The sequence below is a fragment of the Callorhinchus milii genome, unplaced genomic scaffold (genome assembly GCF_018977255.1).
Source record: "Callorhinchus milii isolate IMCB2004 unplaced genomic scaffold, IMCB_Cmil_1.0 Scaffold16, whole genome shotgun sequence".
Classification (NCBI taxonomy): domain Eukaryota; kingdom Metazoa; phylum Chordata; class Chondrichthyes; order Chimaeriformes; family Callorhinchidae; genus Callorhinchus; species Callorhinchus milii.
Genome location: NW_024704757.1, coordinates 2,060,012 through 2,075,166, shown reverse-complemented (window position 1 = coordinate 2,075,166; position 15,155 = coordinate 2,060,012). Strand labels below are relative to the sequence as shown.

Sequence of the window (15,155 nt, the reverse complement as noted above, 5' to 3'; positions counted from 1 at the left end):
AAGCTGCCCCCTCCTGCAGCACAGACGATGTAAAATTCATCGATAACTGTCCTTGGATGTTAATTAGTTTCACTGGTGCCACAAATTGACTTTAGTTCTAATACTATGTGCTCAAAATGACAATACTTTAACCTGTGCTCTGAGTTCAATACTCACTAATTACACACCCGAAAGAGAGACAGTTATTGTATTGTTTGGGACCTGCCCCATGGCGGATAATTGGATACCATGCTAAGTACAAGTTGGCTACAGCCCTAACTAAAAAGTACTATCACTGTGGTGTCACACTGTGCCTGTGCCAGCTCTTTCCTCCCTCTCTTTCCTCTAAGCCTCTTTCTATGTTTTCTCTCTGATTATCTCTGTCTAACACGTCTACTTAGAAACAATTAAGTGTTCCTGGCAAAACTAATCCTGCAGTGCAGGAGGTCTGTGATATGAACCTAAACCCCGTCGTTAGTAACCTACCTCACACAACTTAATTTTTTTTGCTATTATCTCGGAGCCCAATGTGAATAAGCAGGCGTGACGTCAATTGCCACGTAGATTTGAGGTATTCTGCTATATACCTGAATGACGATAAAGAACGTCTTGATGCTTAGAACATCTCATGCTGACATTGAAGTATTATTGCAGTCATTTTTGAATTGTTTCCAGCCCCCAACCCCCTTTTACAGTCATTTGTAGTACAGAGCTCTGTGCAGGTGCCAAGGAAACATCCAGGCTCCTCTCCCCCGCCCCCACCCACCCAGGTGTGAAGGTGTCGCTGTAATGCTAGCAGACAAAACTCGGGTCCAAACTACCCTGAAATCAAACTCCAGTGGAAGTGAATTATCGTTGGGACAGGAAGGAAATCAGCAACATTGCTTTTACTATTTCAAACTCCCAGAGAGATGCCCTGGGAGCACCTGTTTCTGATTTTAGTGAATTTTGTGCTCTCAGTTGCCTGCATAGCTGGCTGGTCAATGGCACCAATCTTTCAGCAGGTCTGAATAGAAGCATTTCTGTTGCTCGAGCCTTAAGTGAATGTGGCTTATGCTTCCTTTGTTCTGCTGGTGAAGAGGGCCATTTACTGTGGAGGAAATCAGTGGCACTTCACACTCACAGCCTGGTCATGGAGCAGGTGAAATAGGTGTTTTGACATGTGGCCCATCAGCAAGTCGGATGACGTGATGCACGTCGCCTCTCTTTGTGAGACTCTGCTCTGGCTGTGTCCAACACAAGCTACTAACATTCCATATTGCATTTCACGTTGTATTACTGCAAACCTAAGGAGTTTGTAGCATAGTGGTTAGCACGCTCGCCTCACAAGCAAGAGGACCCGGGTTTGATTCCCAGGTGGGACAAAATCTTAGGCAAGTTTCCTTACTCCACACGCCTCTGTTTACCAAGCAATAAGTAGGAACCCGCCTGTTAGGCAATTGGCAGATCGCTTTCCATGGGTAATGGTTGCTACCAGTGCATTCAGCAAGTGGTCTGGTCTTCTCAGGCGTTCCTTGGCACCAACAACAACAACAACAACAAGATTCCATTTATTGAGCGCCTTTCACGTCGGGAGGACGTCCCAAGGCGTTGTACAGTTGGGTCAGGACCCGAGCATTGGGGGGAAATGGTCAGGGTGAGGGGAGGGAAGGGAGGGAGCGAGGAGGGGGTAGAGAGTCGAGAGGGGAGCTGAAGGCACGGTCAAAGAGAAAGGTCTTGAGACCGGCCTTGAAGGAGGAAAGGGAGGAGGCGGCGAAGGCACTGGGGGATAGAGTTCCAGAGCCTCAGGGCTGAGAGGCTGAAGGCCCGGCCACCGATGGTAGGGCGGTTGGGGCGGGGGATGTGGAGCAGACCGGAGCCAGAGGAACGGAGGGTACGGGCAGGTAGGTAGGGGGATAGGTCAGAGAGGTAGGAGGGAGCAAGGCCGTGAATGGCCTTGTAGGTGAGGATGAGGATCTTGAAATCGATCCTCTGGGGGATGGGGAGCCAGTGGGGGCGAGCGAGGGCGAGGGTGGGAGTGATGTGGTCCCGAAGCCTGGTGCGGGACAGTACACGAGCTGCAGAGTTCTGAATGACCTGCAGTGTGGAGGGAGGGCCGGGAAGGCCGGCGAGGAGAGAGTTCCCATAGTCCAGCCTTGAGGTGATAAAGGCGTGGACCAGAGTTTCAGCCGCATGAGGGGTGAGGTAGTGCTGTAGTCTGGCGATATCCCGGAGGTGATGGAAGGCAGTGCCAGTTGTGGTGCGGATATGGGGGAGAAAGGACAGCTCAGGGTCGAAGAGAACCCCGAGGTTCCTGATGGCTTTGAGAGGTGGAGAGTGCGGAGCTGATGCTGTCAGCGCCTGAGGTGCGGAGGCGCTGACGTGAGCCAATCAGGAGGGCCTCAGTTTTGCACACGTTGAGCTGAAGAAAGTTATCTCTCGTCCAGGACTCGATGTCGGACAGATAGCTGTCAGGACATCGGTGGTCGTGGAGTTGAGGGTAGAGGAGGAAAGGTAGAGTTGGGTGTCATCCGCATACATGTGGAAGTTAACCCCACGTCTGCGGATGATGTCACCACAGGGGGAGCATATAGAGGGTGAAGAGGAGGGGACCGAGGACAGAGCCTTGAGGGACACCGCACGAGACAGTGCGGGGGGTGGAGGAAAAACCATTTGTGGAGACAAAGTGAAGACGGTGGGAGAGGTACGACCTAAACCAGATGGTCAGGATGTCATTGGTGACCTTGACCAGGGCAGTTTCTGTGCTATGGGAAGCACGTAAACCCGATTGAAGGGGTTCGAATAGTGAATGGTTGGAGAGGAAAGAGCGCAGTTGGGAGGCCACAACTCGTTCCAGGACCTTGGACAGGAAGGGGAGGTTGGAGATGGGCCGGAGATTGATAGCTGCGACACATCAAGGGAGAGTTTTTTTAAGGTGGGAGTGATGGTGGCAGTTTTTAAGGGAATGGGAACAGAGCCAGAGGAGAGGGACAGGTTGACGATGTCTGTGATATGTGGGGCAAGGAGGTGGTGCTGGGAGATCAGGAGTGGAGTGGGGATGGGGTCAAGGGAGCAGGTGGTAGGTTTCAGGGAGAGGATGAGTTTGGTGACAGAGGATGGGGAAACGGGTATGAAGGTGTGTAGGGGAGGATGGGTAGGAGTCGGAGTGTGGGAGGGAAGGGGTGGGTGGTGGGTGGATGTTGGAGGGGAAGTGACCGCAGAGCGGATTCCCTTGATCTTGGATTCAAGGAAATCCAGCATCTCCTCGCAGTGAAGGTTGGAGGAGATGACCTGCGCAGGGTGGTGGGGGGGACGGAGGAGTCGGGATGTGGTAGAAAACAGTAGCCTGGGGTTGTCCTTCGCCTCCAGGATTATCCTGGAGTAGAAGGACGACTTGGCCGAGGCTAGAGTGGAGCGGTAGATTTTGAGGAGGTCCAGCCAGATTTGTCGGTGGACCGTTAGGCCAGATTTGACGCAGGTGCGTTCAGCGGCCCGCACCTGGCTTTTCAGTGAGCAGAGGTGGGTAGTGAACCAGGGGGAGGAGCGAGAGTAGGAGACAGTACGGGAGGTGATATGGGCAAGAGTGTCGAGTGTGGAGGAGAGCGTGTTGTGGAGGAGGGTGAGAGCAGAAGAGGGGTTGGTGAGGGTTGAAGGCCAGAGGGAGAGGAGTTCAGAGGACTCCAAGGCAGCGGTTAGGGATTGAGGGGGTAACTTCTTCCAGGGGCGGTAGAAGATGGTGGTGGGTCTGGTGGAGGTGGGGAGGGGGGTGGAGGTGGTGAAGGAGATGAAGTGGTGGTCGGAGATGGCCTTATCGGTGATGGTGACATCCGAGACACTGAGGCCCCGGGTGATCACCAAGTCGAGTGGGTGGCCGTGACTGTGAGTGGGGGAGTTGATGTGGAGGGAGAGGTTGAGTGAGGAGAGCAGGGAAGAGAAATCTGAGGAGATTGAGCAGGAGGGGGTGAAGTGCAGGTTAAAGTCGCCCAGGATGATGAGGCGATCAGAGCAGAGGCAGAGAGATGTGAGAAGTGTTGAGATATCAGAGATAAAGGTGGGAGAGGTTTTAGGGGCCGTTAGAGGAGGAGGATTTTAAGTGAGAGGAAGGAGGGGTGGGAGAGGATGAGGTGCTCGAAAGAGGGGAAAGAGCCAGAGGAGTAGGGGGATAGGGCAAGTGGTGTCCTTGAGATAAGGGCAACACCACCGCCACGACGGTTGGGGCGAGGGATGTGGTGGGAGGTGTAGCCGGGTGGTCAGGCCTCCGTGAGGGGGAAGGTGTCGCCTGGGGTGAGCCAGGTTTCTGTTAGACATTGCTTGCTGTCTGAGAGTGTGGTTGCTGTGTGGACAGCAACTTCTACACTATACACAAACTCACACATCCAGTTGTTCACATGTATTTTCAGATACGGAGGGCAGCCATTATAACAATCTCACATTAAGAGTCCATCACTTTACCAAGTGAGTCACGTTAGCTTGAGAAAATCTTTCGACATCACACTCTATTGAAATATTATTGTTTAGGATATAATTATCGTGATGAGCCATGAGATACTGTCTGATATTCTCAACTTGCTCTGAATTCATATTTTGTGGATGCACTGATCTGACATGAGCCTCAGTCATATCTGCAAGATTTACAGATATTAACAAATAATAATCCTTGCATTTGACACACCGCCTTTCACATCAGGACCACGACTCAAAGCGCTTCACAGGATTTACTTTTGCAATGAAATTGATCTGCCAATCGTAAAAATATGGTCACTCAATCCACGACTGTACGTGGGACACTGCTGTGCACAATTTGCCATGTTATACAATATATTCTGTGAAGCACTTTGAGGTGTCTCAATGACGTGATAAGGTGATATATCAAATGCAAGGATTATTATAATAATATAGCACTTTTATCAGATTAGTATTATGATAATCCTTGCATTTCACACAGTGCCAAATGTCGAACCATGTCAAAGTGCTTCACAGGAAATTAAAGTGTAGCGACTCTGTATTTTGTAGGCCAGTGCGGGAGCCAACTTGCACACAGCACCGTCCCACAAACAGCCGCAAAGTGAATGACCAATTTTATTTGGGGGGACCGATGACCAAGAATCAACCTTTCCTTTTTGAATAGCGCCAACAGGTTCTTTAACTTACTTTGGGGGGGGATTGTATATCCAAGACCTGGGGAGAACACATAGAACAAGTGAGTCAGTAGTTTCCTCAGTCAGTGGCCTGGCGCAGGCCTGAGCTACGTGGACTGGAGGTTGGAGAGTTAAATTAGCTAATCTTACAACAGCGCAGTCACTTGGCTTCAGTGCCTCTGGGCTAACGATGGGGTAGGATTCCCTCCCGATAGCTAACCAGCGACCCCCGCTGGCAAATGCGTGTACGTGTGCCTTGACTGACACTTTTCTCCCCCGCTTCCTCCAGCCTTCTGTTGACCACTTTATTCTTTTCTTCTGCCTCATTTCTCAGCTCCACCTCAGCTCCACCTCAGCTCCACCTTGCTAGTTTCGTTCTTACCTTTCCCATTTTCTCCACTTTGTATCCGCTATCGACTTCCCCTCCTGCCCTCGCAGCATTCCTCAGTGCTCTGTCCTTGGTCCCCTACTCCTTTATATTTACTTACTCCCACTCGGTGATATCATCCGCATGCATGGTGTTAACTTCCACATGTATGCGGATGACACGCAACTCTTACCTCTCTGCCTCTACCTTCTCTTGACTCCAGGACCACTGCTGTCCTGACTGAATGTCTGTCAGACATCAGGTCCTGGATGTGAGTCTGGAAATCTCAGCTGGTTTGGATATATTTAAACCTGGTGATTGGTTTCCACATGTTTCAGACACCCAGCTGACCAAAAAAATGAGAGCCAATTTTCTCCAGTTGAAGCCCTCCTGCTTGACTCCCGTCAGCACCTCCACACCTCAGACGCTGACAGTATCACACTTCATGGATGCACACTACACCTCCCTCGGCCAGTCCAGAATTGTGGTGTCTAGTGTGATCCTCAACTGTCCTTTAAAGCCCATCTATACCATGACCTATTTATCCTTCCCCCACCTCTACAACATTGTCCACTCCACCACGGTCTCTCTCCTCAGGCTGCTGAGACCCTCATACATGCTTTCAACACATCCAGGCTTGACTCTGCTTACTCCCTGCTTGTCAGGCATCCCAACTTGTCCTTCTACAAGCTGCAAATTATTCAGCTCATTTCCTCTCCCACACCAAACTCCGTGACCCTGTCACTCCCATCTTCGCCCGGCTTTGCTGGCTCCCCATCCCCCAGAGAATTAAGGTTAAGGTCCTCGCTTTTAAAGCCTTCTATGGCCTTGCTCCTCCCTACCTCTGCGACCAACTAAAACATTACCAACCTGTGCTCTCCACTCAGCGGGCACTGGCCTTGCCCATTCCCTATCGGCAGCCGTGTATTGATCCCTTCTGCCCCCACCCTCTGGAATCCCACAGCTCCCACTCCCGATCCCTTGCCTCCTTCAAGGCCCATCTCAAGACCTTTCTCTTTGACCGCGCCTTCTGTCATCCTCCTACCTGTCTTTCCCTCACCCCTATTGACTCCCAACTCCCAGCTCGGATGCAAATCCTTGACTGTCTAATGCCTTGGGGCGTCCTCTCGGTGTGAAAGTCATTCTATAAATGCAATTGGAGGGGGTTGTTGTTGAGCATCATTTTTTTGAGGCTCACACCTGAAGAGCGTGCACTGTAATAAAGAACAGTTTGGGAAGTAAACAAATTGGATAGATTTCTGTTTGGAAATAATATCTCGGGATAGATACAATATGTAGTTTGTGACATGACATGTGGATGGTGGAAGGCGAACTGGATGGTCTTCTTTCGCCTAGGAAATTATTATGCTCTTAAGTTGTTTAACATGGAGTCCTGTAGTTAGAGCACTCGCTTTGCAAGTGAGAGACCTGAGTTCAATTCCAGGCAGAGGGCGAAACCTTGGGCAAGTTTCCTTACTCCACACAGAGCCTAATGATAATCCCTCCAAAACCAAAAACAATAATAAATTGGTCATTTTCAATCTACGACTGTTTGTGGGACATTGCTGTGCGCAATTGGCTGCCGCGTTCACCCACAAATATACAGTCAATTCACTTTACAGTATATTCTGTGAAGCGCTTTGGGATGTCTAGGAGACGTGAAAAGCGCTATATCAAATGCAAGGATTATTATTATTATTATTTAACATTGTAAAGAAACCTGACTATTTAGTTTCACTTTTATCAGCTAGAACCTGACTGTTATGTTTTCTTCCACAGTTGAAAACAGTGCGCACTGTGAGTTTGCTAATCTGAGAGACCTGCTGATCAGGTAAGAGAAACCTAGAAGGGAGTTGAGGGGGATTGTGTGGAGTAGAAACACAGATAAGTTGGGCTGAATGGCCGTACTATGTCACTCTGTAACTCTGTGCCTTCTGGAAATTGACAGTACGGGAATTCTGCATTGAACGATCATGTTCTTTGTTTAAAACAACTGCCATATATAACAATATATATATATACAGTCCAGCATCAAAGCAGCCCTGGCCGTTGTGGTTAAGATGTGTCCAGTCATGACCAGTGTACAGTAAAATCCGCAGAGCTCTGATCTGTATAAATGGGACAATCGCCTAAATCATACATCTGCCCGAGTCCCATTCAAAAGTGTATATTCTGTGAAAGTTTGACATAGCTCATACTTTGCATAAATCAGATTAAATGTATGGCCCCAACTGATGTGACTCATGTGAGGTTTACTGTCGAAACATTCCATGAAAAGGCTCCCTCAATCCTGGGGTGGCCTCATTCACCTCTGGAACGGGACAGCATTCCTAAACTGCACCAACAGACCTACAGAAACCCAGTAATGAAAACCTCACCTGTTTGAAAGATTTGCATTCCATCAATTGCTGCTCCTCTTGCTTCTCTTCTTAATTGAAACTTTAGGCACTAATATCAGGTAGAGATTGTGTAATAAAAGCAGCGATTGAATTCTCAGTACAACCAGCAGGCTGTGACACGCAAGAGTGTCTCACAAGGCTCCTATTGTTTCCAGCGTCATCTGAACCCTGAGATTAAATTGCAAGCTGTTTGCTCGCTCGCTCGCTCTGCCCAGCCACAACGCAATCCCTCAGTCAGGAATTCTGTTCCTTCTTGTCTTTATTAAGAGTCAGTTTGTGAATCCACATGATTCCGAAGATTTCAGTGTTTGACATAACCTCACAAGTTATTCAGCGTAATTTATAGGATTAAAACGCCAGGTCTCTGTGAATTCTTCCTTCAATTCGGTGGAGAGGATTAGCAAATAATTCAGCCGTTCACTTCAGTCTCTCCCAGTAGTTAGTTGTTGGATGTACGTGCCATACGCATCCCCCTCTCGTCACCCCACCCCTCCTCTGCCTCCCTCCCTCTCCACCCCACTCTTTCTTTCCCTCCGTTTCCCTCCCTTCCTCCATTGCTTTCCATCCCCCCCTCTTTTCCCTCCATTATTCCATCTTCCCCCCCCCCATTTTCTTCTGTTTGTATCTTTCTCTTCCCTCCCCTCTTTTTCCACCTCTCCTCCTCTCCCTCCCTTTTTTGTTGGTTGTGGCAGTCTGGTTAAAGCAAAATTCCCATGAAGTGCATTGGGACAATCCTTCTGATGTGAAGTTTCTATATCAACAACTTGTGTATATATCGTATGTATATACACATGTATGTATATACAGTATCGCCCTCAACACAGGATACCATGTTGAAGTGTTGGGACAGTGATGCAGTTGGAAGATGACCATAGGGCGGTCAAAGAGGTACATCTTAAGGTGACTCCAAGATGATATTGCCATCGATTTAACCAGGCTGACGCTTAGATAAATAGAATCACATGGGTCATTATGAAGTTTGGGATTGTCAGGATAGATCAATTCAGTTCTCTGGAAGAACATACTTCACAATACATAACGTTAAAAAAAGCTGCAACTGGATACTCAGGCCCTTGGGAAGTCCTCCCGATGTGAAAGACGCTATACAAAAGTAATTTTGTATTGTATTTATCAAGTCACTTACTTACTGCATGAGTTGCTTTTCGCAAGCCATTTCACTTTTACTTTTCCCCACTCTTACTATATAAGGTCCCACCTCCAGGATCTGAAAGACGTCACACACAAGATCCATTATGAGGCTTACCGAGTGAGGAGATTAAATGAAAATAACGAAGTTGCCAAAGGTTTGTCACAAGTGAACTTTCTAACCAACAAAAACGACACAGAGAGCAATCTCTGAGACGCAGCCCGATCACCCCAGAGTAAAACCCTTTGCTTCCGCCATCTCTCTCTCTCTCTCTCTCTTCTACATTGTACAGTTTTTGTACTTGAATAGAACTGGAGACAAATTTTGTTTTCTGTATTAAAGAAAGCCTCTGGCTTTAACGAGAAGTTCTATGTAGATCTTTAAACTCACATGTATTGTTATTCAGGTATGAGGTTGCATTGTCACCATGGTTTGTGCATTCCAATATCTCATTGGGGGTGGAGGGGAAATGCGGGATACAAGTTTCAGCTACTGTATTTAGTTAGAGATAGACCATGTGTCCTGTGTTTAGCTACGGTATTGCACAGTGGATTTTTAGTAGCCTGTGATGGGTAGTGTAATAGTGGTCTTTGTCAGGCCAGTGTTTTATACTGCACTAAAACTCAACAAAAAAAACAAAATCCAGAGAGACTGCTTTTTTTTGTTTTTTTCGCCTGAAAAAAAGATTCTCTGCTGAGTGTGGAAATCTGTTCTCTTTGTAAAATGCTCACTTTACCATCTATTCAGGTACCCCCCCTCTCGCTTAACGTTATCAAGTATAAAAATGCAAGTTGAGCCAATTCTAATGCGAATCACCTTTCAATTGTTTTCATTGATGGAGTCACATAATGGAGGTGTGATGTACACATTAGTGGGCTATCAGCCCAATTTGCATTTTAGACCTGCTTAGATATTCTGTGAATACAAGGCAATCCTGTTATAACACGGCTTCGTATCCTGTGGGCTCATGCGAACTGGGAGGTAAACCTGGTTCCTGCGCTTAAAAAAAATCTAGGTCGTCAGATCACCACTGACGTCACTTCCTGCACATACATTGTACGCATTTGTAGGAAGTGACATCAGCAGTCCTGGTCAATCTCAATATTAGACTTTGTTTATAACACGGACACTCAGACACTGTCTGACCCAATTGAGAGCCTGGGAACCCGGTTATCTTGTATTCATTCCGAAAGGCAGTTTGAAAAACCAATTCACACCAGCTGTTAGTTTTAATTTGCCTTTTTTTAAAAATAAAGGTCAATCTTTTCCATTGGCAATTGCATGGCTGATTTCACCAGGTTACTTTGAACTAAAAGATTATTGCTAACAAGTCACGGAAGCAAGTTCAGCTAAGCCATTTCCAGAGAGTTGTGTGAAAAGTGAACTGTTGGTTATTTGTTCTACAACTAGCTTTAAAGAAAAATCGACATTTCAAATCGATTATCCACATTTACTGTGTTAAGATCTTACAGTGAAGCACGATTCAAAGAGAGCTGAAATCTGTATCATTTCCACTTGCCGTGTAACAATGGGGAACAGCAATTGGTTTACGCTGAAATAACAGATTAGAGTGAACTGCTGAACACTAACTTACTCCTTATAAGACTAGTGGAATGAAGGTACCTATTAATGGTAATCAATCACTCTTCCCATTCCCTCCTCACGATAATCAGTCACTTCTCTCCCTCCCCCACAAAGTAATCAATCACTACCCATGATGATCAATCAATCACACACACACAGCAATCAATCGATCTTCTCTGCCCTCCAATCAACAAACTCAGCAAAAAAAGTCTCAAGTATTTTTGTTTGAATGCTCTCATTCCAGTTCACCTACAGGAGAGCGTGATCCACCCCCAGCTGGTAATATTTACTGTAAACATTACTACTGTAAAGGTCCTTTGCTGACACAGTGTGACCTCTGTTTCACTCCATCAGTACTGGTAGACTAAATGGCTTAGTATGTCCACTGTAAAACGGTTATGACTGGTTAGGAAAGAAAATGCACTGGGCCAACAAGAGAGGAGGCACATCAAACCAAATCATTTCTAAAAATTCTAAATTAAAAAGAAAACATCTCGAGAAAAGCATCATTAATTTCAGAGACGGCACGTTCTATATTGAGACCGATGATTTGACCCTCCTGTCAATGCAGCCTCATAGACCTTTCCTGAATCTCTCCTTTTATCTCAAGATCCTTCAGCTCATTTAGTGCATTACATTCATTGTTTCATTCAATTGGCACGCTCCACCAAGAGACATCTACTTAGGAGATCCTGAAATGTGTCAAGAAGAACCTAAGTTTTATTATAAATATGATTTAGAGAGAAAAAAATGTTTTACCTGTAAGGCATGTCTTCAAATAAATCATGCTCGTTTGCAATACTGGAACCACACTGTGCAGTTCAAACACATTTCAACTGAGACAGCGAGATCACATTAGTGATCACGTGGACATCGATTCTGAAGTCCGCTCCACGGTGAATGTAGCTGAAAGGTAGTGTGTGGTGCACACTCAGTTGCTCAGCACCAGTATCACTGTTCTCACATCCAATGGAGGAATCCATAGCTGCCTTTTTAAAAACAGCCTCAAGCCTTGGATCAATGCCGCTGCAAACCCGAGTTAAACCCTTTTACTTTTCTTATTTAAACTTACAATGTAAATTTAATTTTTTTTAATAAAGCACATCGTAGTGTGACATCTCTTACTTACCGAAACTGGTACTGTACGTAGAACTCATTGCAGTCAAGTCGCTCGGTCTTCAGTGAGTCCCACAAAAACAGCCTTAATTACACATTCAAAAATGGCTAAAATGCACCTTATAAAAAGTGAAAGAAATGCAAAAAAAAATTAAGTGTTTTTTAAAAAAATTAAAAATTGCATTCAAATCAAAATGGGAAACAGTGGAGGAGTTTGGAAGGAGCCGCACTGCCTTTTAATCATTGAATTATAAATCTGCCAAAGGGTTTTAAAATAGTTTATGGGTTTTTTTGATATAAATTTTCCAAGTTACCATTAAGAAGTCCTTAGATCAGCTGGTCTCAAGTCGAAGGCGACTGAGACAATGCAGCTCGATCACTCATTTCAACTTTGTTTGTATTCTTTTTCAATGTTTGTTTTATTTCTTTTTTTAAAAAAAAGTGAAACTTTGTATAGTTCTTATACAAAGTTAGTATAGTACAGCCTTCCGCTTCTCCGTGAGTCAAAAGGAAAAAATGTAAACATTTTGAAAAATATTAACAAAAAAAATGTTGGTTTTCAAAAAAAAGGGTACAGAGCATGTTTGTTTGTCTAATCATGTATTACTTGCCAACTCCAGTTAAGGAAGGTGACAGAAAATGAACCCACATTTCCTTCAGGATTGATACTCCCCAAGTGTGATATACAGAAACAGAGATAGGGTCATTTTAAGAAATGCACAGAGGATAGATTTACTGTAACTCCGACCTTTCGCTGTGACGCTGCTTCTTGTGTAATGTTTATAGATACATGCTTTCTTACCTTGCCTGCGTAGAAATAAGCTTTGTTTAAATACTCCTGTATGTATCAAAGAATATTGGTGGTTAAATTCCATTTACACATACAATAATCTTTTTACTTACACTTCATATTTATCAAAATTTAAGCTCTGTGTCTCTCACCTTTATGGAAAAAAATTAAAAAGATTTTTTATATGTTCATTTTACGATCAAAATAAAATTCCGTCTGCTAGTTAAAAGCCTGGTCATTTCTTCATACACAAATGCAAAGTGTAAAAGACTGATCGATCTGGCGGTATGTATACTGTGTGAAGGTTTGAGTGAAACAACCTGCGCCTGATGTACTTTCTCTGTTTTAAATTGCTCAAATTACTTATAATAATAATTGTTGCATTTGATACAACACCTTATTGCATCGTCGAAATATCCCAAAGTGCTTCACAGAATTTACTATAAACAACAACTTGGATTTATATAGCGCTCTTTACGCCGGACAATGTAGTGACTGTGCATTTTTATCGGCGATCTGGGCTAAATCCGAACTCTGCTTGTTTTATAAGAATCCTTGTATTTGATAGTGTCTTATCACATCATTGAGATGTCTCAAAATGCTTCACAGAATATACTGTATTCTAAAGTGGATTGACTGTATATTTGTGGGCGAAACGCAGGAGTCAATTGCGCACAGCATTGTCCCACAAAGTGAATCCACAAAGTCGTGGATTGAGTGACCAAATTATAATTACTTTTTTGGATGGATTATTAACCCCGGAAAGCGATCCGCCAATTGACTTAACAACCAGGTTCATACTTATTGCTAGGTAAACCGAGGCATATGGGAGTAAGGAAACTTGCCTAAGGTTTTTGCCCCTGTCAGGAATCAAACCCAGGTGAGTTTGCTAACAACTATGCTACGAGACTTGAGGTTTGTGAAAATTTGAGGGCCCGAAATTCTACCAAACCTGTGAGATATTCTTGTTTTTATAACATTGGGTTGGATGAGGAAGGCCCTTCAGCCTATTTGACCTCATCCTTCAAGACCCACCCCCCACTGTTATATGCTTTTCATGTCCCGAGGTGCTGGACAGTCCAGGGTTTGTATCCGAGCTGTGGACTGGAGTCGAGAGGGATGGGTGGGCAAGTGGGGTGGTCGTGGGAAAATGCACACGTAGTAATGGGGGGGGGGGGGTAGTCCAAACCTTCTTGATGTAGGTTCATTCATGGGAAAGGATTTCAAACAGAAACTTTTACAACTTTACTGCTGAATACTTGTATAGTATTTAAGCAAACAATATGAATCAAGAGGCAAATCTGCTATAAATATTGTGACGGCTGATTGGTTTATAAAGAAATGAAAATAGGAGTCCTGTAGCTCAATGGTTAGAGCACGCGGCTCGCAAGTGAGACATCTGGGTTCAATTCCAGTCAGGGCGAAACCTTGGGCAAGTTTCCTAACTCCACACGCCTAATAATAATCCCTCCAAGAAAACAAAACAATAATAAATTGGTCATTTTCAATCCACGACTTTTTGTGGGACACTGCTGTGCGCAATTGGCTGCCGCGTTTTGCCCACAAATATACGGTCAATTCACTTTATAGTCTATTCTGTGAAGCGCTTTGAGATGTCGAGAAGATGTGTAAAGTGCTGTATCAAATGCAAGGATTTATTAAAAAACTCTGCAGAAAGTTACTGTGAAATACACGGCAGGTTCAACACTCACGGGCCAGGTTTCAGGTTTAGATTTCAATCTTCAAAGGAATGAACGGATCAGGTATCAGCCTGGCTCAGGCTGTGGTGCTCTCGCCTTTGAGTCAGAAGGTTGTATATTCCAAGCCCCACGTCAGGACTTTGAACTCTTGTCTAAGCTGAGTTCCAATGCAGTGGTGGGGGAACCCTGTATTATTAGAAGCATTGCCCCATCTGCCTGTTCAAATGGATGTTAAATATCTCATGGCACTGCTCGAAAAGGGCGTTTCCCCCAGGGTTCTGGATGGCAACCCCCCTGGATAAATTTGGTCATTTACTTCTTGGCTATTTGTGAGATTTTGCTATGTGCAAATTGGCTGCCATGTTTGCCTAAAAAACAGTCACTACACTTTACAGTAAAACTCAACAACAACTTGCGTTTATATAGTGCCCCTCGTACTGGGTAGAATCCCAGAGCGCTTTGAGATGTCTCGATAACGTGATAAGGCGCTATGTCAAATGCCAAAATGATTATTATTGCTACTTTACAGTAAAACTTCTGTGAAGCCTTTTGAGACCCTCCTCCCAAAGCAAAACACGCTACATCAAATGCACAAATCATTACGGGTCAGCTCCACTCTCTCTATTCAAGTTTAAAAAAATGTGGTACCTATTCACCTACATGGTTGCACAGATCGGAGTCTAGAACACAGACCTCCCTACTAGCTGCCCATGTTTTGAGTCTCCTGTTTTAGTCTGGTTGCATTTAAGTCGAGGCATTGATTAGAGATTAGGAACGGGGAAACAATCAAACAAGTCAATGGTGAAATGCCCTCCATCTCCAGCCACACCAGTAATAATTCTCACATTTGATGAGTTCCTCCCTAAAACACCTCCGTCCTCCTCTCAAGTATTTGGTTTGAAGATCCTCTGAGTCTGGAAGTATCTCCTCTCACATGAGGTTGTGAAGACGTGGAA

At 45.1% G+C, this 15,155-nt stretch overlaps 1 protein-coding gene across 6 annotated transcripts in view; it reads left to right on the top strand.

Annotated features, from left to right (window-relative positions):
* The window catches only part of septin-9 (neuronal-specific septin-3), a 163,613-nt gene extending 152,535 nt beyond the window's left edge, over nt 1-11,078 (top strand). For all 6 annotated transcript variants that reach the window (XM_007908194.2, XM_007908195.2, XM_007908196.2 and 3 more), the window contains exons 9-10: nt 7,243-7,294; nt 9,072-11,078. In XM_007908194.2, coding sequence (XP_007906385.2) covers nt 7,243-7,294; nt 9,072-9,222 — 203 coding nt within the window. In that variant the 3' untranslated portion in view covers nt 9,223-11,078. The remainder of the gene's footprint in view (nt 1-7,242; nt 7,295-9,071) is intronic.
* Nucleotides 11,079-15,155: the final 4,077 nt, after the last annotated feature.